General features: G+C 40.9%; 1 protein-coding gene across 1 annotated transcript in view; it reads left to right on the plus strand.

Annotated features, from left to right (window-relative positions):
- Positions 1 to 26,866, plus strand: part of MMP20 (matrix metallopeptidase 20) — a 58,024-nt gene that overhangs the window by 17,107 nt on the left and 14,051 nt on the right. The window contains exons 6-8 of the mRNA NM_174391.3: positions 1,593 to 1,734; positions 20,727 to 20,863; positions 21,823 to 21,979. Of these exons, the coding sequence (NP_776816.2) occupies positions 1,593 to 1,734; positions 20,727 to 20,863; positions 21,823 to 21,979 (436 nt within the window). The remainder of the gene's footprint in view (positions 1 to 1,592; positions 1,735 to 20,726; positions 20,864 to 21,822; positions 21,980 to 26,866) is intronic.

Below are 26,866 nucleotides of genomic sequence, written 5' to 3' on the forward strand. Positions count from 1 at the left end.
GAATCTCTCCATATAACAAGCTAGGGCTCCAGTGTAAAACCCTTCCTGTGGTTATCAGGGAATGCTTGCTCAGTCACTAAGTCATGTCCGACTCTTTGTGACCCCATGGACTGCGGCTTCTGTCCACAGAATTCTCCAGATGAGAATACCGGAGTGGGTAGTCATGCCATTCTCCTGTGGCCCCCAAGAGGAACCCACTCCAGATCTGTGCCTACCCTTTATGGGTCTTTTTGCCCTGGAGCATCACCACCACTCTGACAGCCACTGTTCCTCAGCCAGGAGAGGAAGTTTATATTTTGACAAGGCTGTTTTTCCACAAGTGGACAAAATACAGAAACATGGTTTTATATCGCCGAGAGGCACAAGCCTCACCTACTGCTGACCACCTTACCACCCTGAGCTTCAGCAGAGTGCTTGGAGGATTAAGAAGTGTTCAAAAACTGGCAGCGTGTTTCTGATCCGACCAGTTTCCACTTTCTGATCTTTTCCCAAAGCCTCACCCCAACCTCTGATCTTCATCCTATTGCTGACCCTTCTCCACCCAGGTCTTATCCACGTCACCCCCTGGCCTCACTCCTTCCCTGATCCCCAGCTATGGTACCAAGACTCGATACAGCACAGGGACCTGCCGGGAGCAGTGGCTTAGGCAGCCCCAGCTCACTCCTCAGTAGCTGGCAGACAGTCCTCAGGAACAGAACAGGAGATGAAAACTCAACAGCATTTCCCCCAAGGCCCGGGTACTATGTTCCAAGAGGATCTACCAGAAGATGCCTTTAAATGGTAAACACCTCTATGGTACCTCAGGGCCCCAAGAATTTGCTCAGCCTCTCCTAGACACCTAAGAAAAAGCTTATGCACAGGGCAGGACACCCAGAAGCTGTTCAAAAATAAGAAAACACACAAGAAAGATATAATCTTATTGAGAGCAAGAGTACTTAATAACCAAAAAAAAAAAGAAAACCACAGAGGAAATTTTCAAAATAGATTCCTAATTCGAAACACCCATAGCTATCAAAGAAATTTGCATAATAATAAAATAATAGCTGCCATTTGGGGGGAACTTTTATTATGTGTTAAGCACTCCACTAAAAGTGTTTTTCAGGCATTATTTAATTCTCACAGAAACCTTCTGAGGTAGGTACCTTTATTGCCTTCCCCCATTTTACTATGAGGAAATGGAGGCTTAGAGAGATTGAATTATTCATCTGAATCACACGAGTCTTCCCTCGTAGCTCAGTTGGTAAAGAATCTGCCTGTAATGCAGGTGACCTCGGTTCGATTCCTGGGTTGGGAAGGTCCCCTGGAGAAGGAAATGGCAACCTACTCCAGTATTCTTGCCTGGAAAATCCCATGGACCAAGGAGCCTAGTGGGCTACAGTCCATGGGGTCACCATAGTCAGACACGACTTAGCGACTGAACCACCATCAAAGGAGTCAGAAACTAATGAAGCCAGGATTCAAACCCAGGTCCTCATGTCATCGACAGCCACGCTGTTTGTGATCTTGTAATATGCACTGAAGTGAGTCCCTGGAGCAGAAGTGTACAGACTGCATTCCTGGTACCATTTTGACCGAGTCACTTTGAATCCTAGGACCTCGGAGAGCATTCTCAGGGAAGCCCACTGCACCCCACGGCCCCCCTCATAATCCATCCATCCCTGACCTCTGTGACTCCAACTTATCCTTCGATGCTGTGACGATGCTGGGGAAGGAGCTCCTGCTCTTCAGGGACCGGTAAGCCTGACATGTGCCCCCAGCTCTCACCAGGCCTCAGCCGCGCGCCCAGGTACATGTTGTCAGAGACGACCTTGTCGCTGCCGTGGGTGATGATCGTGCAGAAGTGCTGTCCTGTTTGATAATCGGATGGGAGGCAGGAGTCTTTGGGGAGACCCAGAATTGCCAAAGCTACTGTTTGGGGGGTACCTACAATGCTCTTGCCACTGGGCTGTTTTCTATATAAGTCCAGTATTTCTTCTAATCCTTTTCACTGTGAAGCAGAGTTAGAATCCAAAATTTACAGATGAAGACAGAAGCTCAAGAGAACACAAAACTTTACAAGGTAACACAGTTGTATTAAGTGACTGAGTTATGACATCAGCCCAGATTTCTCTGATTTCTACTTTATTCACTTCTGTATCCCTACTGGGAGTCCATAGTATATTCTCAATAAATATTTGTTAAAGAGGGTTGGGTAGATGGAAAGATGGACAGATAGGTTGTGCATGGATGGATGGATTCACAGATGAATAATCAGGTGCATAGGTAGATGGGTGGAGAGTTCTAAACTTAGTATTCTTCCTAAACCCCTGTTTCTCAAGGCCTCTTTTCAACTGTCAGTTGTCAAAAAGTGCAGAAAGAGAGGGAATATTGGTGACTTCTTGTTATACCACAGCTATAGCTACTAAAAGAATACCCTGATATTTGAGTTTCATTATTGTCGTTTTAGGAATGTTTCTTTTGGGCTTATTAATAGAAGTTTCAGTAGTTCTGTGATTTATAAAAACAATGAGATGGCATTGGTATTTGACTTTTATGGCATAGGAGACTGAGTAATTTATGATACTGGAGATGCTGGATTTTTAGTGAAGATACTATAGGAATAGCTGCAGATATAGCTATGATGAGTGGTGGTTGGTGGTTGATCTTTATTTTTTAGTAATTTTGTTGTTATGGAGATTACTCATGGAAATTAAGTAGACATAAGTTTAACATTAGTGTAATAAGGGAAAGGGAGAGAATTAAAACTTTTTGTTTATTTGAAGATAGGAAGTAGGCTTTGGTAATACATTTTTATAGCCAAATTAAGTGTAATAATACTTTTGGCTTGCTGAAAGGTGGATGGATGGTGACAGCCAGTGAGTGACAACTGGAAAAATCTGAAGAGGTTGAAAAATTCATCCAGGTGCTTCCCTGGGGACTCAATCAGTAAAGAAACCTACAGTGCAGTAGATCTGGATTTGATCCCTGGGTCAGGAAGATCCCCTGGAGAAGGGACCGGCAACCCACTCCAGTATTCTTGCCTGGAGAAAACCATGGACAGAGAAGCCTGGTAGCTACTGTCTGAGGGGTCCCAAAGAGTCATATACCAGTAAGCAACTAACACACAAAGGGGAATTAAATTTTAGGTTTTGTGTTATAAAGTTAAATTCAAGTACTAGAATAAAACCTGAGAGAGTTAGAGCAAAGCTGCTCATTTTAGGTGGTAGGGCAGAGTTATATGTCAATAGTTATTGGAGTAATCTTGTTGGAAGTAAAAATTCTAGTGAAAATGCTTCTGATTCAAAGACGTTTAATAGAATCATTTAGGAGAGGATTATTTTCATTTATTAAAATTAGAGTCAAAAAACAAGATTCTTCTAGACACATGAAGAAAAATCATTTGAATACTTTGGGCAGCTGCTAAGAAAGTGGCAGTGAGTCTTATTAATCAGGTGCAGGCATTAGTATACAATGTGTTAGCAATTTTGATAATTCAATCTTTGGAGAAAAATCCTTTAAGGGAAGGCCTGTCTACGAGCTGTAGGCTTCTGATAGTAAGTGAGGCTGAAATAAAGAGTAAAGCTTTAAATAAGCTGCCCGTTTGAAAGGTGACCTGAAATAATATGCATTTTTAAAATGCAGGTGTGCAGACATGAATGAATGCTAAGTGCGGTTGACTAATACCAATAGTAACTATTACTAGGCCTAAATGGCTTGATAGAGAAGAGACCAATCTGCTTCATGAGAATAGTTGGTGTGGGTAGTAACACCTGGACAGATGTCAGTGTTTTGGATAGTTTTATTATTTTCTATCACTGATAAAAACAAAGTAATAAAGCTCCAACCATTGTGCTTGAGTGAGGCTGGGGGAAGTGGTGGGCAAGGCCGAGATGGAGGGACTCGCCAGCCACAGCTGGGAGCCCCGTTGGTACGAGTAGACAGTGACCAAGGTTAAGCATGAAGACTTGTTGGAAAGCTCATGAATTAAAGTTGCATTGTTCCTCTTTCCCTCCTACTGTGCTGTCTCTGGGAACATGGCTACCAGTTACTCTGTAATTACTTCTCTCCTTGGACAAAAAGAAACCTCCCAACTCTCACTTCCACTCCTCCATTTACTGGGGACAGAATTCAACCACATCAGAATAGGCAGAGGTAGCTTAGGCATAAGCATGTGTGACATTACTTGTTCTTTTTCTTCATTGGAAAAGAGTGTGTGTTGAACTCATGTAGGGTGCTAACCCCATCACAGTACCTGGGCCTGTAAAGACAGATCAACAGTCCCCTGGCCTTTGCACACCTCAAGGTTAGATGAGGGAAAGAAACACCCAAACAGCACTGCCATCTGTGTGCTGTGGGTGTATTTAGACAGACAGAGAAAAGCTCTGGTGTCTCTTTCTATAAAAGCACACTAATTCCATCAGCCCCGCCCTCATGACCTTATCAAGCCCTAATCACCTCCCACTGGTCCCATTACACTGGGGGTTACGATGAACGATGTGAAGACACAGACGTTCAGCCCATAACACAGAGTAATCATATTGTTAAACATGTTATTGAATATCCTTCCAGACTTTTTCTCTGGGTAGAGCTTTATCATAAATATGGGAGGGAGATAGGGATATCCACAAAAGTAAGACTTTGTAATGTGCTAGATGTGCTGATTTGCAAACTTTTTCACTCAATTATCTCTCATTTTTTCCATGTCAATGAACTTTAATTTTCATCTTTATTTAATATATGTGTATATCATCCCAGTGTATAGATCTATCCTTACTTATTTAACCAGTCCCAAACAAATGAACATCTGGATTGTTTCCAATTTTTAAAAAGTTAGAAACAGCTGAACTAAATCTTCAACAATAGATGGGCATCTACTTTTCAAAGCAAGTGAGAGGAAAACCCAGAAATCTAGGCTTTAGCCTTAGGCTAAGTTGGTTTGAATTCTGGTCATGCTTCCTACTGATCAGGTGACACTGGGTAAGTCATGTGCCAAACTTGTGAGCACTCAATAAAAGGCAGTTACAATATTTAGGAGGGGGAATCAAAAATATGTACAATGGATTAAGGCTTGGAAACAATCAGAGGTATTTTTAATTGTTACCTGTTTTGATTGATTCTTTTTTCTTAAGACTTGCTGATTATTTACTGTGTTTTTATTATTACCAAAAAGTAAACCAAAGTGGAATCAGTAGGCATTGACCCAGGAGCGATAGGCAAGGTGCAGAGCAGGAAAGCCCCAGACACCGTGCAAGGTGACGTCGGCTCCACCTGACTCCGTGCTGTCCTGATGAGGGGTGTAGCGCCTGTGCCCCGGCGCAGCGAGTAGCTGCTTCTTTTGGTATTATCAACAGTTGTGATAGAGGCAAAGGAGACGGTGAAGTCAAAGACAGCCCTTTCACACAATTATATTTTCTTTAAAAACTAAAGGAAACACGTTTTAAACCTCTATTTATCAAACTATGAGCATTCAACAATTGCTGACAACTAATTGGAGATAATGTATCCTTTTATGAAATACCAAATGTAAATGAAATGTAAATACTGAGGGTGGTAAGAGAATAGAAAGAGAAGTATAGATATAAGGGACATTTATAAAGGGGTAAGCAGGGAAGAAATTAGGGGAAGAAAGGTAGCTCATTAACATATATCTGCTCAGCCATCACCTTCTCATCTTCTTCCACTTAGGATCTGAGGAGCTATTGTGGTAAGGGCAGGTAATTCCAAAGAACTAGGAAGAGCTAAAAAGAGAACGAGGAAAAATAAATAAATAAATAAATAAAAAGAGGAGGAGGATGCTACCCCTTCAGCACTGGAGCTGCCACTAACCTGCCATGGGACCTTGAACCTCTCTTCCTCCTTTGCAAAAGCAGATGTTGCCTGATATTTGTTGTGACTTCAATGTGTTCAGTACTTGGTGCTGAGCATTTTGTTATCAACTCCTTACAGCAGCCCTGTAAAGTATGAATTATTATTACTCCCTTTTTATTAGACATAGAAAAGATGAACAACTTGTTCGTGCTCACAAGGCTAGTCATGTTTGAAGCTGGGGCCCACACCCACAGTCCTGTGCCGGAGGCTGTGCTCCTAACTGCCCTGCCCTGCTGCCTCGTGGGTGCCATGCAGAGCTGGACTCGCATGGCGCTGATCCCCTACTGGCCATCACCAGAAGTCCCCAAGGGCTTGCTAAGCCTGGACAAAGAACAAAGAACTCTTTCAGCCACAGCCAGCATGGCAACCTGGGGGTTATACGAAAGCATTCCCAACCTGTTCTCTCCCTCCCGCCAGCCTGGAATTCCCCATCACTAACAATAATCTGTTGATGAGACATTTCAGGCTGTGCATGTAATAACCGCAGTTTGTTTCCAAAGCATGATGGAATGCAGTGCCTTTTAAAGTCACTGTGAGACTGCTGCATATTCTCCACAGTGTATAAATGAATTTGGGTCCATTCAAATGTTCTGTTTGAAGAGAAACTTCAGCTATACACACACACACACACACACACACACACACACACACACATTTAATTCACATAGATTTACTCTTTATAATAAATGACAAAATATTATCTCAGATTTCCTTGAAATGACTGGAACAGCAGTCATACCCAAATGATATTTGTATGCCTTCTATTATTCTGGGTTTTATATGATACAATTTTAATGATAAGATCAAGAATATGTCTATCAGCTTCAGATTTCAGAAGAATAATAGCATTTCACATGTAGAATAGCCATAAAGGTTGATCATGTCCAAATCCTTCATTTTGGAGACAAGAAAGTCAGGCCCTGGACTCTCAGCCCAGAAGACCCTGCTCTGAAACCCAGGCCTGCTGACGCCCAGCACAGAGTCTATCACTCACATAGAAAGCTTCATAGCTGTGCAGTGGAACTGTGAAGAGAATGTTGAATTTTGACTTGAATTCATGAATGAATGCCTTCTGACTGGAATGCATCTGCGTGAGTAAGAAAAGCTGCTATGTTCCTGGGCCCTGGGCCTGCAGGTAGGGTGAAGAGCCACAAGGAGAAGGAGGTTCTTGAGTAGCCAGGTCCCCAGAAATGTCTGCTAGGCTTCTCCACATGCTGTTTTGTTCTCAAAATAGGGTTCTTTATTTTAAAACATCTGTAAATCCCTGACTGATCGACTAATTGTCACATTCTTAAAGATGTTATGTATCGTATATAGTAATGGAAAGAAAAATAGGTTTCAGGGTCATGCATGTAGGGATTGAAGAGAAGGACGAATGTAAGAGGTATCTTGATTTGATGAGAACAATGGAAAAAGAGAGTCGATGGTAGCAGCATCTCTCACTTAGATAAGAAAATCAAAAAGATTTAGACACATCAAGAAAAATTCAATTTTAGATAAACTCATAATATTATTAATTATAAAATCTGACATTTTATGATCCTTTACCATGTGCTATGTTATCCTAAGCATTTTATAGACATCTGCTCCTTCAATCCATGCTCTTTGTCCCAGCTAGAGTTTTAACCTAGGTTTACTTGACATCAGAGACAGAATCATTACAATGGAACCCCAGATAAGTCAGGGGAAAGAAGATTGTCTTTTTTTTTTTTTTTAATGATCAGTAGTGTACAATGCTGTTGAGGTCACCAGGTTGAAAACTGAAGAACAGGACTGACTGTCTGGGATGATGAAGGAATATAGTTTTAGCAGCACAGCTGGGGCTTCCCTGGTGGCTCAGTGGTAAAGAACCCACCTGCTAATGCAGGAGATGCGGGTTCAATCTCTGCCTGGGAAGGATCCCGTGGAGATGGAAATGGCAATCCACTCCATTATTTTGGCCTGAGGAAATCCCATGGACAGAGAAACCTGGAAGGCTACAGTCCATAGGGTTGAAAAGAGTCAGACACGACCTAGCGACTAAACAACAAGGAGGAATGAACCCAGATCCTGCAGAATGAAAAGGCCAAGGGTAATGGTGGGCTTCCTAGGTGGCACTAGTGATGAAGAATCCCCCCTGCCAGTGCAAGAGGCAGAAGGGATGAGGGTTTGATCCCTGGGTCACGAAGACCCCCTGGAGGAGGGCCTGGCAACCCACTCCAGTATTCTTGCCTGGAAAATCCCATGGTCAGAGGAGCCTGGAGGGCTACAGTCCCTAGGGTCACAAAGAGTTGGACACAACTGAAGCGACAGCATACATGCGCAGAGAGTGATGGTATAGATCATTCATTTTCAAATCATTCATTTGAAAATCTTGTTAATAACAAGGAGTTAAGTCAATAACTGGAAGAGGCAGCAGAGTCCAATGAGGATTTTTCAGTCTGAGAAATACCTGGGAATATTTGAAGGCATAAAAAGGAGCCATTGAGGAGAAAGAAATGCAAAGCTCTATCAGAAGGAGAGACAATATAATCAGTACCCTCTCCTATTATTAATAGATGAGTCCATTGGAACCTAGCGTTTTCCAGATTTTCATGGGCTCGAGGAAAGCGTGCACAACAACTAAAGAGGAAGTCTTCCTCCTTCAGTCTCCCTAAGGATATTTCTTTTCTGGCTATAAGGTTGCATCACTGAAAGTCAACACATGGCATTGTATTTACTTAGATTGATTCTCTGTTATGTATTATGAATTCAAAGAGGCAGAAGGTGTACAAAGATTGCTGATTCACTGTCGTTTCTTCTGAAACCCCTCCTTCTGACTAAGGACGAGGTTCTTTACATCTTCATAGGTTGTGGCTTAAAATATAGATCTCCATAGGCTCCACAGATGGATATATACACTTAATTTAAGGACACTATGAATAGTTTTCACTGTTTTAACCACTGTCTACATGTAGGATTTTAATTTTATAAGCTCTGTTTTTCTTGGTTTCAGGGAGATGTTTAATGCATGTCTGATTCTTGGCCTCTTAACCCTCCTGATATAAACAGCCCTGGTTAGCAAGCTCCCCACAAATGAATGCCTTCTTGACCAATGATGTGATTGTTTGTATTTCAAAGTTTCCACAGACAAAATTTTATATTAATGAGAAAAATTTAGAAGAAAATTTAGTTCTATTCATAAACTCATTAAGTATTACATAATTAATAAATTTGTAGGGTGAAAACATCTTTTTAAAGTATTTACAAATAATTGTAAGATTATTTATGCACTTTCATATGCATTGTCTCAATTGATCCTTTGAAATGTTAGCAGTTATTATTATATTTTTCATTCTTATTTGACAAGAAGAAATTTAGCCTCAGAAAAATTAAGTGACTCATACAAGGTCTGCTGCTACTGCTGCTGCTGCTGCTAAGTCGCTTCAGTTGTGTCCGACTCTGTGTGACCTCCTAGATGGCAGCCCAGCAGGTTCCCCCATCCCTGGGATTCTCCAGGCAAGAACACTGGAGTGGGTTGCCATTTCCTTCTCCAATGCGTGAAAGTGAAAAGTGAAAGTGAAGTCGCTCAGTTGTGTCCGACTCTTCGCAACCCCATGGACTGTAGCCTACCAGGCTCCTCCATCCATGGGATTTTCCAGGCAAGAGTACTGGAGTGGGGTGCCATTGCCTTCTCCATACAAGGTCACACATCCAATAATAAAATCAGGTCTCAAGCACCCATTGCTTCTTTCACTGCGCCACAGTGCCCATTCTCAGGGAAGAGAAGCATCAATTCAACCCAGCATCAAAAGACTGAAAGAAAAAAGACATCCCCTCCTCCTGAAACTAGGGCACAGAGTGACAGAGAATAGAAGAGTCAAGGAAAGTCAGGGGTGAAAATGAAAGGGCCCATCAACTCTTGCTGGATTACAGCCAGCAAAGAGGTGACCGTGTCTCCTAAAAAGGAAAGAGCGAGAGGATCAGTCAAGCAGGTGGGGAATGAAGACAGAAGGGTCCAACAACAACAGAAAAAGGATAAAAAGCTTAACAGACTTGAATCAAGCCCCAGATGTGCCAGGACTTGCTGATCCCGAGAATACATAGATGAATAATACACGACCCTGCCGCAAGGAGCTCACAGGACTGGCAGCAAGCACCAGGAATGTTACCAGTGACTTCTGCTCAAACCTGATGACTTAGATGCTGTTCTTTAGTAAAGAAAATATGAAAACTGATGATTAAATAAGTTCTACACAACCGTGACATCTATCTATCTAGTCAACAAATATTTATTGAGCCTAACTATGTTCCAGATACAGCTTTGGTTCCTGGCTAAACAATGCAGTTAAATATCTATCAGCAAGTCTTTAATATCAATAAACTCCATTGTTTTACCCTCCTTACCTAAGATCAGATTACAGACTATTAATATCTGTTTATTTCACTACATTTTAAAAATATCCTGCAATTGTTCTTTTTTATTTTAATTGAAGTATAGTGGGTTTCCCTAGTGGCTCAGTAGGAAAGAATCTACCTGAAATACAGGAGAAGCAGGAGACATAGGTTCTTTCCCTTAATTGAGAAGATACCCTGGACCAGGAAATGGCAACGCAGTACTCTTGCCAGGAAAATCGCATAGACAGAGGAGCCTGGTGGGCTGCAGTCCATAGTGTTGCAAAGAGTCAGGCACAAGTGAACACACATGGTTGGTTTACAGTTGAGTTAGTTCAAGGAATACAGCAGCGTGATTCAGTTATACATGCATATATTTTTTCAGATTCTTTTCTCTTATAGATTATTATAAAATATTGAGTATAGTTCCCTGCACTATGTAGTAGGTCCTTGTTGGTTATCTATTTTATATGGAGTAGTGTGTATATGTTAATCAAAAACTCTTATTTTATCCTTCTCTCCCTTTCCCCTTGGTAACCATAAATTTGTTTGCTATATCGATGAGTCTAATTCTTTTTGTATGTAAGTTCACTTGTATCAGTCTTTTAAGATTCCACATATAAGCTTATTATATGATATTTGTCTTTGTCTGGCTTACTTCACTTAGTATGATAATCTCTAGGTTCATCCATGTAGCTACAAATGGCATTATTTCATTTGTTTTATGGATGAGTAATATTCCATTATATACATATATATGTATGTATATATATGTATATATATATATTCCATCTTTCATACCCATTCATCTGTTGATGGATACTTATGTTGCTTCCATGTCTTGGCTTTTGTAAATAGTGCCACAGTGAATATCAAAGTGCATGTATTATTTCAAATTGGTTTTCCCCAGATATACACCCAGGAGTGGAATTGCAGGATTATATATAGCTCTATTTTAGTTTTTTAAGGAACCTCCTTATTGTTCTCCATAGGGACTATACCAGTATACATTCCCAGCAACAGTATAGGATGGTTCCCTTTTTCCCATACCCTCTCTATTGTTTAGACTTTTTGATGCTGACCATTCTGACTGGTGTGAAGTGATACCTCACTGTAGTTTTGATTTACATTTCTCTAATACCATTAATGATGGTGAGCATTTTTGTTTGCCTTTTGGCCATCTGTACATCTTCTTTGGAGAAATGTCTGCTTAGATCCTTTGCTCATTTTTTGGTTGGATTGTTTGCCTTTGCAAATACTTTCTCACATTCTGTAGGTTGTCTTTTTATTTTTTTTTATGATTTTATTTGATGTGCAAAAGGTTTTATGTTTAATTAGATCCTGTATGTTTACTTTTTTATTTCTATGACTATGGGAGATGGATTCAAAAAGGTATTGCTGTAATTTATGTCAAAGAGTACTCTAGCTATGTTTTCCTCTACAAATTTTATAGTATCTGGTCCTACAGTTAGGCCTTTAATCCATTTTTAGCTTATTTTTGTGTGTGATATTAGAGAATATTCTAATTTCATTCTTTTACATGTTGTTGTCCAGTTTTACCAGCACCACTTATTGAAGAAACTGTGTTTTCTCCACTGTATATTCTTGCCACCTTTGTCATAGATTAATTGACCATAGGTGCATGGGTTTATTTCTGTTTTTTTGTGTGTGTGGTATCTTTTTCTGATTTTGGTATCAAGATGATGGTTGCCTCATAAAATGAATTTGGGAATGTTCTTTCCTCTGAAATTTTTTGGAGGAGTTTCAGAAGATAGGTGTTAACTCTTTCTCTAAATGTGCAGTAGAATTTGCCTGTGAAGTCATTTGGTGCTGGGCTTTTGTTTGTTGGGAGCTTTTAAATCACAGATTCAATTTCAGTATTTGTAATTCATCTATTCATTTTTTAAAAATTTCTTCCTGGTTTAGCTTTATGAGATTTCTAAGCTTTATAAGATTTCTTTCTAAGAATTTGTCCATTTCTTCTAGGTTGTCCATTTTATCAGCATATAATTGCTTGTAGTAGTCTTTTATGGTCTTTAATATTTCCATGGTATGGGTTGTAACTTCTCCTTTTTCATATCTAAGTTTATTAATTTGGGCCCTCTTCCTTTTTCTCATGATGAGTCTGGATAAAAATTTATAAATTGTGTTTATTTTGTCAAAGAACTAGCTTTTAGTTTTATTGATCTTTTCTATGTTTTCTTTGTCTCCATTTCATTTATTCAATATTTCTGCTCTGATCTTTATGATTTCTCCTCTAGTACAAACTTTGGGTTTTGTTTGTTCTTCTTTCTCTAGTTGCTTTAGGTATAAGGTTAAGTTGTTTATTTGAGATTTTTCTTGTTTCCTGAGGTAAGCTTTTGTCACTATAAACTCCTCTCTTAGAATTGCTTTTGCTGCAACCCCCAGGGTTTGGATCATTGCGTTTTCACTTCCTTTTGTCTCTAGGTATTTTGTTTTATTTCCTCTTTGGTTTCTTCAGTGACCCATTGGTTGTTTATTGTGGCATATTGTTTAGCCTTGATGTGTTTGTGCTTTTTTGCACAAATCTTGTAGTTGATTTCTAATCTCATAGTATTGTGAATGGAAAAAGTGCTTTGTATCAGTGGTCCCCAACCTTTTTGGCCCCAGGGACTGGTTTTGTGGAAGACAGTTTTTCCATGGACAGGGCAGGTAGGGGGGTGGGCATGGTTCAGGTGGTAACGTGAATGATGGAAAGCAATGGGGAATGGCAGATGAAGCTTCACTCACTTGTCTGCCACTCACTTCCTGCTGTGTGGTCCACTTTCTAACAGGCCACAGACCAGTACTGGTCCTCAGCCTGGGGGTTGGGGACCCCTGCTTTATATGATTCAATCTTTGTAAGTTTACTGAAGCTTGCTTTGTGGCCTAGCATGTGATCTATTCTTGAGAATGCTCCATGTGCACTTAAAAGAATGAATATTCCACTGCTTTCAGATGGAATGTTCTATAAATATCAATTAAGTTAATCTGGTTTAATTCATCATTTAAGCCTTGCATTTCCATATTGATTTCTGCCTGGATGATCTGTCCATTTATGTAAGTAGGGTGTTGAAGTCCCCCGCTATTATTGTGTTACTGTCAATATCTCCTTGTATGTCTCCTTGTATATCTGTTAACAGGTGCTCCTGTGTTGTTTTGGTTGTTCTTTAGTCACTAAGTCATGTCCAACTCTTTTGTGGCCCCCTGTAGCCTGTAGCCCACCAGGCTCCTCTCTCCATGGGATTTACCAGGCAAGAACACTGGAGAAGATTAACATTTCCCTCTCCAGGGGTTCTTCCTGACCCAGGAATTGACCTGCATCTCCTGCTTGGCAGGTGGATTCTTTGCTCTGAGCCCCCTGGGAAGTGTATGTTGGGTGCATGTGTGCATGTGTCCTAAGTCGCTTCAGTCAAGTCTGATTCTTTGCAACCCTATGTACTGTAACCCACCAGGCTCTTCTTTCCATGTGTTCTCCAGGGAATAATACTGGAGTGGGTTGCCACACCCTCCTCCAGGGTCTCTTCCCAACCCAGGGATCAAACCCACATCTCTTAAATCTCTTGCATTGGCAAGTGAGTTCTTTACCACTAGTGCGCTACATCTGCAATTGCTGTATCTTCTTCTTGGATTGATCCCTTGATCATTATGTAGTGTCTTCTTTGTCTCCTGTAACAATCTATCATTTTTTAATTAATTTTTATTGGAGTATAGTTGCTTTACGATATTGTATTGGTTTCTACCACACAGCAAAGTGAATCAGTTATACATATACATATATCCCCTCTTTTTTGAGTTTCCCTCCCATTTAGGTCACCACAGAGCACACGAGCTGTACTATAGGTTCTCATTAGTTATCTATTTTATACATAGTAGTGTATATATGTCAATCCCAATCTCCCAATTTATCCGACCTCTCTTTCCTCCCTTAGTATCCATACATTTGTTCTCTACATCTGTGTTTCTATTTCCACTATGCAAATAAGATTATATATACCATTTTTATTGATTCCACATATATGCATTAATATACTATATTTGTTTTTTTCTTTCTAATTTATTTCACTCTGTATGACAGCCTCTAGATTCATCCACATTTCTACAAATGACCCAATTTCATTCCTTTTCATGATTAAGTAATATTCTATTGTATATATGTACCACATCTTCTTTATCCACTCCTCTGTTGATGGACATATAGGTTGTGTCCATGTCCTGGCTATTACAAGTAGTGCTACAGTGAACATTGAGGTGCATGTGTCTTTTTGAAACTTGACTTTTTCAGGGTTTATTCCCAATAGTGGGATTCCTGGCTCGTATGGTAGTTCTATTTTTAGTTATTTAAGGAGCCTCCATACTGTTCTCCATAGTTGCTTTATCAATTTATATTCTGACCATCAGTGCAAGAGGGTTCCAAGAGCCTTTATCCTAGTCTATTTTGTCTTGGGTTTCCTTGGTGACTCAGTGGTAAAGACTCTGCCTGCCAATGCAGGAGACATGCGTTTGATCCCTTGGTCAGCGCTATCCCCTGAAGAAGGAAATGGAAACCCATTCCAGTATTCTTGCCTGGAAAATCCACTGGAAAGAGGAACCTGGAAGGTTACAGTGCTTGGGGTTGTAAGAGTTGGACTTGACTTAGTGACTAAACAACAACAACAACATTTTGTCTTATATGAATACTACTACTCCAGCTTTCTTCTGATTTCCATTTGCATGGAATATCTTTTTCCACCCCCCTCAGTTCTTCTTTTCTAACAGTTTTATAGACTTGCTTTTTTTGCCTTATACTTTAAATCTATTTACAGGTATATTAGGAGGTTAATTGTTATACCTTTTTTGGTCAATTTTAATTATTATTGTAATCTATAGCTCTAAGTTTGTAAATCCTCTGGATATGTGTCTTATCACTTTATTACCCACAAGATATAATTTTTCTTCATTAATATGAAATTTTTCATGAGTACAGATTCTTTTGGAATTTGTGATACTTTACATAAGTATCACATATAGGTAGTGTTTATTACTACCTCATGTATACATTCTAATATGTCACAACAGTGTTTAAGCCAACGTTTCTTGACTTTGGCACTACTGATATTTTAAGCCAGACAAGTCTATGTCATGCTGGACTATCCTGTGCATTGTAAAAGGTAAACTAAAATGATATCCCTGGTTTTCACTAGACTCCAAAAGCAGTACCCACTCCTAGTTGTGACAACCACAATTGTCACCACTCATTAAAAAATGTCTTCCATGGCACAAAAGTATTCTTGGTTTAGAATGACTACTTCACATCAATTTAATCCTCCCAGTACCCACAATATCCTAAGTTAAGTAAGGAATATAAGATTCTACCGCCTGTGAACAGTTCCAAAAGTACATTTTTGGTTTGCCTAAACTCTTAACCATTGCACTTTACTGCCTCTCACATTGAGTCATCTGGGACATCAGTAACATGTAACTTCACATAAAAGATTCGGTTTAATTTGTCTAAAGCCACTTGATTTTTAAATGAGAATTTAAAAACTCCCACATGATTTTTAAATGAGAAATGAAAGAAAATACAGCCCAGCTCTAGAGTACCCAAAAAGAGAAAGCAGCTGGAAGTTAACCTTATCAGTGATGTAATTCAAAAACAGCCTGATTATTAGACTATATGTCTGCTCCTCCTCCTTCCCACTTTCTTCATCCTCATTATTTTAATTGCTTGAAAGGCACACTTTGTACCTTAGAGAGAATCTAGCACAGTGATGAGCAGAGTCAGCATTTTGGAATTACATATTGAGTTGAATTAATTGGAAAATGCTTTTTGGGTTCTTCATGGGTTCCCAGTGAATCCATTGTTTGGCCTCCTTATCAAAGATGAAATTATGAGCTTTTGACTTAATCTGTTTTTCTATATTTATTACCTGATTCTTCTGGATACCCAAACAAGTGTTCACTTTGTGATGGTGAAGAGAAGGAAGTGGGGAAAAGCAGTCCTTCTGGCCTCCAGAAAAGGCCAGATCTCATTGGATAAGCGGTCAAGTTATAAACAGAGGAAAACCAGAGGTCACAAGCCTGAGAAGGAGCAAGTAGAGAAATTAGGGGGTATGATGAAAATCAAGGCAGCTGGAGTTTAATTGACTCTGTCTGGCCTTAGCCGCTCACTGACATTAGAGCCTCCCAGCCTTTCTGGGTCTCACTCAGTTTTCTATCTTTTACTTCATACAATGTAAATATATAATTTCCTTGAAAGATAAAGATTGGTATAAAATAGACTAATTCAGACAACCTGAGAATATACTGAGCTACACGTAATGGAATGATGGTGGTGGTTTAGTTGCTAAGTCGTGTTGAACTCTTGAGACCTGATGGACTTTAGGCTGCTAGGTTCCTCTGTCCATAGGATTTCCCAGGCAATAATACTGGAGTGGAGTGAGTTGCCATTTGCTTCTCCTGGGGATCTTCCTGATCCAGGTATTGAACCCATGTTTCCTGCATTGCAGGTAGATTCTTTACCTCTGAACCACCAGGGGCTTCCCACACCTAACAAGTTTTTGGCCTAATTCTTACGTATAATTTTAATAATACTGCTAGCTATGTTACTTGCACTTTGCCTATTTTATGAGATTGTTGTTTCCTGCATTACCAAATGTGTGACTGAACCTCCAACAAAATAATAATAACTAGGCGACTTGGAAAAGTTGATCAAATACATAGTTCTGGATGCAATCAGTAATTGTAATTACTCTAGATATGGAAGGATACAAACAAGAGGAAATTTTTCCTGGACTGTAAGAGACTGGGTAAGACAGGTTGGTCCAGCCTTTTGGTTACTGTTGATAGTAACAGTACGCTAGTAACAGCAAAATCTTCACCAGACCTAAGAATGAGTTCCTTGCTCCATGGGATGAAATGGTCATGAAATGCCTCCCAAAGTATGGTCGAATTTGTAACCATGAAGGGGCTCTGTCAACTACAAATTGCCACCTACCTCTACAAGAATTAAATCGTGAGCTGGGGCAACTGCTGATTTTCAGCATCCCCCGGAAAATGTTCAAGGTGGAGAGCAAAAATGAGGCACTCTGTGCTCAGGGAAAAGCTGGCAGAATGGGTTTTCAGATAGATATTTTTAGGAGCTGATTTTATGAGCTTAATTTTTGTACCTCTTCATATGTAGAAAAGCACTAAAATCCTTCACAGTGACAACTGTTACTTGTGACTAGCAGAAAGCTTCACCAGACTAGCAGAAACCTTCTGGAAAAATATGTGCTTGATTATATATATTCCTTCTTCACCAAAACCAAATATATATACTGACCTCCCCCGACCCTGCATCTTTGGAGCAATTTCTCAGAGCCATCTGAGGGGCCATCTCCCAGCCTACGGTCCTCATTTTGCCCCCAATAAAACTTAACTAACACAACAACAACCACAAAAATACCTACAGTCTAGATAAGGCTGTGATGTATAGGGCTTGGGGAGAGGAAGTGTACCCTCAATAGACTCCTGCCACACTGAGTTTTATCTATGGTAGGTGCCCAAGTAATTATTTTTAAAATGGACAATATCCAGCCAAGTGGCACTTTACAGTTTATGATGCACTTTCAGACGCTTTATCTCAGTTGATCCTCTTAATGATCTCATGAGATAGGCCAGGTATTATTATTTTCATTTAAGAGATTATGAAACAAGCTTGGAAATAATGGCAGCATTGGAGGTGCAAAGACAGCTTGCTGCTGCTAAGTCATTTCAGTCGTGTCTGACTCTGTGTGACCCCATAGACAGCAGCCCACCAGGCTCCCCTGTCCCTGGGATTCTCCAGGCAAGAACACTGGAGTGGGTTGCCATTTCCTTCTCCAATGCATGAAAGTGAAAAGTGAAAGTGAAGTCGCTCAGTCATGTCCGACTCTTACGACCCCATGGACTGCAGCCCACCAGGCTCCTCCATCCATGGGATTTTCCAGGCAAGAGTACTGGAGTGGGGTGCCATTGCCTTCTCCAGCAAAGACAGCTTACAGTTTTCTAAAACACAGTATACTTTCTCTTCTGAATCATGATGCTGCTTGCTGCTGCCACTGCTGCTAAGTTGCTTCAGTCATGTCCGACTCTGTGCAACCCCATAGACGGAAGCCCACCAGGCTCCCCTGTCCCTGGGATTCTCCAGGCAAGAACACTGGAGTGGGTTGCCATTTCCTTCTCCAACGCATGAAAGTGAAAAGTGAAAGGGAAGTCGCTCAGTCGTGTCTGACTCTTAGCGACCCCATGGACTACAGCCTACCAAGCTCCTCCATCCATGGGATTTTCCAGGCAAGAGTACTGGAGTGGGGTGCCATTGCCTTCTCCGATGATGCTGCTTAGGAACATGAAAAAAATATTCCTCTCTCTCAATAGAGTTGTCCTTTGGATTTCATTATCAGCTCACCCAGATAGCTTCAGCAGACCCCTGTATGCAGCATCCCTCTTACGGGGTACATACTATGCTCCAGAACATCATGAACTTAACTCTTCATTGCACAAATTGCCCTGAATTATAATGTCTAATTGGGCTTCCCTGGTGGCTCAGATGGTAAAGAATCTGCCTACAATGCAGAAGACCTGGGTTCGATCCCTGGGTTGGGAAGATCCCCTGGAGGAGGGCATGGCAACCCACTCCAGTATTCTTGCCTGGAGAATCCCATGGACAGAGGAACCTGGCGGGGCTACAGTCTATGGGGTCTCAAAGAGTCAGACACGAGTGAAGCAACTAAGCATGCACAGTGTCTAACTACTTATCTGCCTCTGCTACTAGATGATAGCTTCTTGAGGGCAGAGCCTGAATCTTGTTCAGTGTTTCATCCCAAGGTCTTACTCAGTGCCTGCTGATAGGTTCTTATAAATATTTGTTAAATTAACTAAAGCTCAACAGAATGTTTGAGGAGTACCTAAATTTACCACATGGAAATTTAAAAACCAAAACTTTCCCTTAAGTTCCCTGTCCACAAATACTTTTATGTATTGATTCTAGCTTCTACTGAGTCAGTAAACTATTCATATTTTATAAGAATGATTTTAAACTCCAAAATTCAAAATAGACCACATTTACATTGAAATTTTCAGACCAGTACCCTCATGTATACTCCCACAATTTTATGTAAATAATATTGGGAAAATGGATGGTTAAGCTGCTAAATCTTAAGTTAATGTATTTTTGTGAACTAGCCATTCAGTTCAGTTCAGTTCAGTTCAGTCGCTCAGTCGTGTCCGACTCTTTGCAACCCCATGAATCACAGCACGCCAGGCCTCCCTGTCCATCACCAGCTCCCAGAGTTCACTCAAACTCACATCCATGGAGTGAGTGATGCCATCCAGCCATCTCATCCTCTGTCATCCCCTTCTCCTCCTGCCTTCAATCCCTCTCAGCATCAGAGTCTTTTCCAATGAGTCAACTCTTCACATGAGGTGGCAAAAGTACTGGAGTTTCAGCTTTAACATCAGTCCTTTCAATGAACACCCAGGACTGATCTCCTTTAGAATGGACTGGTTGAATCTCCTTGCAGTCCAAGGGACTCTCAAGAGTCTTCTCCAACATCACAGTTCAAAAGCATCAATTCGGCGCTCAGCTTTCTTCACAGACCAACTCTCACATCCATACATGACCACTGGAAAAACTATAGCCTTGACTAGACAGACCTTTGTTGGCAAAGTAATGTCTCTGCTTTTGAATGTGCTATCTAGGTTGGTCATAACTTTCCTCCAAGGAGTAAGCGTCTTTTAATTTCATGGCTGCAGTCATCATCTGCAGTGATTTTGGAATCCCCAAAAATAAAGTCTGACACTGTTTCCACTGTTTCCCCATCTATTTCCCATTAAGTGATGGGACCAGATGCAGCCATTATGTCCTAAGATATAAACACTTTCAATAGATAAGTAAATAGGCAACATAATTTATAATTGTTAATGTTTTTGCTGTTTTTACTGGAAGTAATTAGCATCTCCAAACCACAAAAATTTGGCTCATTTATGTAATACTTATAAAATACACCTGAATGGCTAACTTTATGAGATTTTAATTTTCAAAAGATCTGATTCATGTTGATGTTTGGTAGAAACCAACAAAATTCTGTAAAGCAGTTATCCTTCAATTAAAAAATAAATTAAAAAAAAATTTTAAGGCACAAACACACACACAATAAAAAAAAAATCAGAAGAGGAAAGGGAAACTTGTAGCAAATGATACTTGGAATAGGAAGATGCACAGCTTAAGTGTACACATCATTGATGTCAATCCCTGCTATTTCCTTCCATGCTTTGAACATCCTTAAATAAATGAAGGAAAAAGAATTACAGAGTGCTAAAAGAATAAAAGAATGAAAAGGAAAAAGAAACAGATTACGAAAACCAATATATATATATATATATATATATTTTCTACTTAAAAACAAGACATGGACAAGAGGCATTTAGAAATGGCCTCTAAAGTATGGCTTGCCGTATATTTCAGTCCAAGTTCAATTGAAGATCTAAGTCAACCCTGATCTTATTCCTTTTCTGTTGCCAAATAGGATTTTCTGGCGTCGGCAGGTTCACTTGATGTCAGGGATCCGGCCCAGCACCATCACCAGCTCCTTCCCCCAGCTTATGTCCAATGTGGATGCAGCTTATGAAGTGGCTGAGAGGGGCACAGCCTACTTCTTTAAAGGTAAGCTGAAGATCCCGCGAAGAAAGAAGTGGCCGGGTACAGGACACGGTGTGTCTGGAGCACCCAGAACTATCAGTGTTTACTAGTGATCACAGAGCAGTTCCAGCCATTCCTGCTCCTCAGATTGGGGTGAAACATCCCTCTACTCTATCGTGACAGTGACAGCAGTGACGGTACCCTTCCCAGAGCCAAAGGTGCAGTCTGGTGAGGCTCGGTGATAGGCGAGTGTCCGGGAAGGCGGAAACCTGCTCCCTGCCCCGCCGCCCCCCCGCCCCCACCCGCCAGACCTCTGCTCTGAGTGACATGGTATTCTCTACTGAGAGCCTCTCATTCACAGAAGTCAGCGTGGAAACCTCAGGATAGCAATACAAGCATCTGGGAGCAGACAGACGCCTGGACTCTTGTCTCCAGCCCTTTAGTGCCTTAGGGAAGTTATCTAATTGCTCTGCATCTTCGTTTCTTCCTGTGCAAAATAGTCACAGTAATAACAACCTTGAAGATGTGACCGTGGCTAGCCAATGGAAATTGTCCAGCAAACGTTAACTATCAGTTTAGATTGTATTTTCTTGATGCCGGGGGCTGAGAATAGAAGATTAGTGCCAGTTTAAGCAAGAACCAGCATTTGTGCTTCACTTGCCCCTTCTCTCTCACACATATCTAAGACTGAAATGAGATTATACAGATGAAAAGTATCTTGAAAAAAAATGAATGTGTTGCATTTGAGACACAGTTGTATCAGTATTATTGCCTTCATAAGGCATGACTAGGGATTTCTGCCTCCAGGGCAAGTTTTAAGTCTTTTACTGAACTGAATAGAGACTTGTATCTCCTCCTGGGTTTTATCCATGGCAAATATCCCATAAACTAGCCCCATTGGTAATCCTGCCTAGAAATCCTAATGAGTGAAGGGCTCCACTAAATAGTACAGAGTTTTTGTAAGCTTTAATTTCTGGTTGCAGGACCTCACTATTGGATAACAAGAGGATTCCAAATGCAAGGTCCTCCTCGGACTATTTATGACTTTGGGTTCCCAAGATATGTGCAGCGAATAGACGCCGCAGTCTATCTCAAGGATGCACAGAAGACCCTTTTCTTTGTGGGAGATGAATACTACAGGTATGGCTTTTCTCTTTGTGATTTCCAGCTGTATTCAACGAGAAGGAAAATCCTTTTGCTAGAAAGAATGCAAGGCAAATTTACAAAAGGCCCGTTGACTCTTCCCAGTCACTAGAGTGTCATTTGCTGATGGTTGACACTGTCTTCAAGATACAGAACCATCCACATAATGGATGAATAATAATGGATGAAACATTCATTCAATTATCCCATTGTTTGGTGTCTAACACATGAAACATCCTAGTCTTTCAAAGCACTCATTAACTGGATGCCCAGTGGCCCAAAAGAGTGGAGTTCCCATTCCCAATACATCCCACTGGGAATGCCTTGAAAGAAGAACTGATTCCCTCTTATGTGAGTATATCTTATTGATACATGAATATCACTGCATTCCAGAATGCTCTGTGATTTTGTACAAAATGAATGTGGTGACGACAGTGGGGCTCTTTGAGGGAAATTTTTGCTGAAAGGAAAAGGCCTTATGTTCTTTAACCTGGAGCATGAAAATTCTTCTTATCCAAAGATCGTGTGTAATTTCCAGGCCTGTCTTACTACTATGAGCAGATTCGATCACTGTGCACAGGCTCACACCTCGTCTCTCCGGCCTCATCTCACTGCCTTAACTGGCTCACGTTGAAGAACTTGGTACAACTTTGCCAAGCTCTGCTGCTACACCTTCTCCAGTCACAGTTCTCACTTTAGCATTCCTTGACTTTTTGAACGTTAAGGGAGAAGCAAAAGCTTACACTTTCCTTCAAGGGAGGAAGCGTCTTTTAATTTCATGGCTGCAATCACCATCTGCAGTGATTTTGGAGCCTAAAAAATAAAGTCTGACACTATTTCCACTGTTTCCCCATCTATTTCCCATGAAGTGATGGGACCAGATTCCATGATCTTTGTTTTTTGAATGCTGAGCTTTAAGCCAGCTTTTTCACTCTCTTCTTTCACTTTCATCAAGAGGCTTTTAGTTCCTCTTCACTTTCTGCCATAAGAGTGGTGTCATCTGCATATCTGAGGTTATTGATATTTCTCCCAGCAATCTTGATTCCAGCTTGTGCTTCCTCCAGCCCAGAGTCTCTCATGATGTACTCTGCATATAAATTCAATAAGCAGGGCGACAATATGCAGCTTTGACATACGCCCTTCTCAATTTGGAACCAGTCTGTTTTTCCATGTCCGGTTCTAACTACTGCTTCTTGACCTGCATACTGGTTTCTCAGGAGACAGGTCAGGTGGTCTGGTATTCCTATCTCCTTCAGAATTTTCCACAGATTATTGTGACCCACACCATCAAAGGCTTTAGCATAGTCAATGAAGCAGAAGTAGATGTTTTTCTGGAAGTCTCTTGCTTTTTTGATGATCCAACAGATGTTAGCAATTTGATCTCTGATTCCTCTGCCTTTTCTAAATCCAGCTTGAATATCTGGAAATTCTTGGTTCATGAACTATTGAAGCCTGGCTTGGAGAATTTTGAGTATTATTTTGCTAGCCTGTGAGATGAGTGCAATTGTGTGGTAGTTTGAATATTTTTGGCATTGTCTTTCTTTGGGATTGGAATGAAAACTGACTTTTTCCAGTCCTGGAAATTTCCAAATTTGCTGGCATATTGAGTGCAGCACTTTAACAGCATCATCTTTTAGGATATGAAATAGCTCATTTGGAATTCCATCACCTCCACTAGCTTTGTTAGTAGTGCTGCTTCCTAAGGCCCACTTGACTTCACATTCCAGGATGTCTGGCCCTAGGTGAGTAATCACACCATCATGGTTATCTGGGTCATTAAGATCTTTTTTGTACAGTTCTTCTGTGTATTCTTGCCACTTCTTAATATCTTCTGCTTCTATTAGGTACATACGGTTTCTGTCCTTTTTTGTGTGCCCATCTTTGCCTGAAATATTCCCTTAGTATCTCTAATCTTCCTGAATAGATCTCTAGTCTTTCCCATTCTATTGTGTTCCTCTATTTCTTTGCAATGATCACTGAGGAAGGCTTTCTTATCTCTCCTTGCTATTCTTTGGAACTCCATTCAGATGGATATATCTTTCCTTTTCTCCTTTGCCTTCAGCTCCTTTTCTCAGCTATTTGTAAGGCCTCCTCAGACAACCATTTTGCCTTTTTGCATTTCTTTTTCTTGGGGTTGGCCTTGATCACTGCCTCCTGTACAATGTCACAAACCTCCATCCATCATCCTTCAAGCACTCTGTCTATCAGATCTAATCCCTTGAATCTATTTGTCATTTCCACTGTATAACTGTAAGTGATTTGATTTAGGTCATACCTGAATGGTCTAATGGTTTTCCCTTCTTTCTTCAATTTCAGTCTGAATTTGGCAATAAGGAGTTCATGATCTGAACCACAGTCAGCTCCCGGTCCTGTTTTTGCTGACTCTGTAGAGGTTCTCCATCTTCAGCTGCAAAGAATATAATCAATCTGATTTTGGTATTGACCATCTGGTGATGTCCTTGTGTAGAGTCGTCTCTTGTGTTGTTGGAAAGGGTGTTTGCTATGGCCAGTGTGTTCTCTTGGCAGAACTCTGTTAGCTTTTGCCGTGCCTCATTTTAGACTGGAAGGCCAAACTTGCCTGCTACTCCAGGTATCTCTTGACTTGATACTTTTGCATTCCAGTCCCCTGTGATGAAAAGGACATCTTTTTTCAGTTCTAGAAGGTCTTCATAAAACCATTCAACTTCAGCTTCTTCAACATTAGTGGTTGGGGCATAGACTTGGATTACTGTGATATTGAATGGTTTGTCTTGGAAACACACAGAGATCATTCTGTCGTTTTTGAGATTGCATCCAAGCACTGCATTTCAGATTCTTTTGTTGACTATGAGGGCTACTACATTTCTTCTAAGGGTCTTGCCCACAGTAGATATAACGGTCACCTGAATTAAATTCCCCCATTCCAGTCCATTTTAGTTCACTGATTCCTAAAATGTTGATGTTCATTCTTGCCATCTCCTGTTTGAGCTTATATGGTAATTAACAAATAATTTTTTAAAATGTTGTGATAATTAACAAGTGATTGCTTAAACCTAAATATTCTTATAAATAGCAATCCAGTCAAAGAGTTCATCAAAGGGAATTTTGTTTTTAAACACTCAAATGCCTTGACATTGCACAGAAATCTCTGCTTCTGTCAAGGCAGATACAGTACTTTCAGCAATTAGAGTCTTCTATTTTATACTCTCTAACACACACACTGTTTTTCACAATAAGGAATATGACAAATAACCTCGACCTCCAGCTCAGAAGTTCAGGAAAAGCTAAAGTATGATTTTTATTAATAACTGCCCCCTGTGTTGGACACATTTTCCTCAATAGGGCCTCATGTGTATGACATCTTACAGTCTATAAAGCCCTATATCAGATAGAAATTATGTTCAGCTGCTAGAAAGAGAGACCCAGTAATAACTGTGGCTTAAACACCACAAGGGGTTTTTTTCTCATATATGTGAGATGTTTGAGGTTTTATGGATTTAGAGCTGGTAAGATGGGTCCATGGCCATTAGGGTCCCAAGTTCCTTCTGACATTTTGCCCAAGTATTAACAGGTAGCTTCCACTCTTATGATTGCCACAGGATTCCAGATGGCCAGTTGTGCCTCAGTCATTACATCCTATGCTAAATAGGAAGAAGTTGGACTGGAAAGAAAGAGAAAGGGGGCAATGAAGTTCCATAGGTAAAGCACTAAAAATACCAAAGCCTCCAGTTACACACCAATAATTTTACTATACTGATACCCCTGGACAGTGTGTTAGGGTTTACTCTCCATGGTCGCCCCTCAGGTTCTTCTTTGGTCCTCATACTAGTTCAGTCTGCGGTACAAATACTGTGCTAATGGAAGAAAAGGCTCTAGATATGCTTGTTGTCAGGGAAATTCTCCATGAACCCCTAGGGCTGGGACCCGTTTTAGTGAATGAAGTGCCATTAAAAAACTACTGAATGGCTTCCTGCACTGAGGATTGAGTGTTGGGTTGGGCCAAGTTGATTCAGGCTCTAAGAGTAAGGGGACTTCACTGGTGGCTAAGGGTAAAGAATCTGCCTGAAATGCATGAGAATACCTGTAATGCAGGAGACTGCCTGCAGTGTGGAAGACTGGGGTTCAGTCCCTGGGTTGGGAAGATCCGCTGGAGAAGGAAATGGCAACCCATTCTAGTATTCTCGCCTGGAGAATCCCATGGGCAGAGGAGCCTTGTGGGCTACAAATCTTGAAGTTGCGAGAGTGGGACACAACTTAGTGACTAAACCACCACCACCACCTAAGAGTGAGAACCCACATATCAGTGTAATAGTAATTTACAGAGGAACAGACCATAGAACTACAAAGTGAAACCTAAATGGGGCTCTGCCAGGCTGATGCCAGCACATGCTGCCCCACCAAATGACACATCGTGTAAACTTTACTAACAAGGGCTACTTCCCCATTCGTCTGTTTGCTTTTATTCCTTCCTTTCCTATTTCTGCTGCTACTGCTGCTGCTGCTAAGTCGCTTCAGTTGTGTCTGACTCTGTGCGATCACATAGACAGCAGTCCACCAGGCTCCCCCGTCCCTGGGATTTTCCAAGCAAGAGTACTGGAGTGGGTTGCCATTGCCTCCTCCATTTCTATTTCTAGACAGCCTCAATTATCCATTCAGTTTCTTTCTTTACATTACTTCTACCGCCTCTGGATAACTTCTCCCTGTAAGTATTCTCCCTTGCTTACTAGCACCAGAGCAGTGATTACACCAAGGAGCTCCTGAGGACTCTGGGAGAAGGGGGGTGCCATCAACTCCACCGTGCTCTGAGATGGTCAGTTCAGTTCAGTCATTCAGTCGTGTCCAATTCTACGTGACCCCATAAACCGCAGCACGCCAGGCCTCCCTGTCCATCACCAACTCCCGGAG

The sequence above is a fragment of the Bos taurus genome, chromosome 15, assembly GCF_002263795.3.
Source record: "Bos taurus isolate L1 Dominette 01449 registration number 42190680 breed Hereford chromosome 15, ARS-UCD2.0, whole genome shotgun sequence".
NCBI lineage: Eukaryota > Metazoa > Chordata > Mammalia > Artiodactyla > Bovidae > Bos > Bos taurus.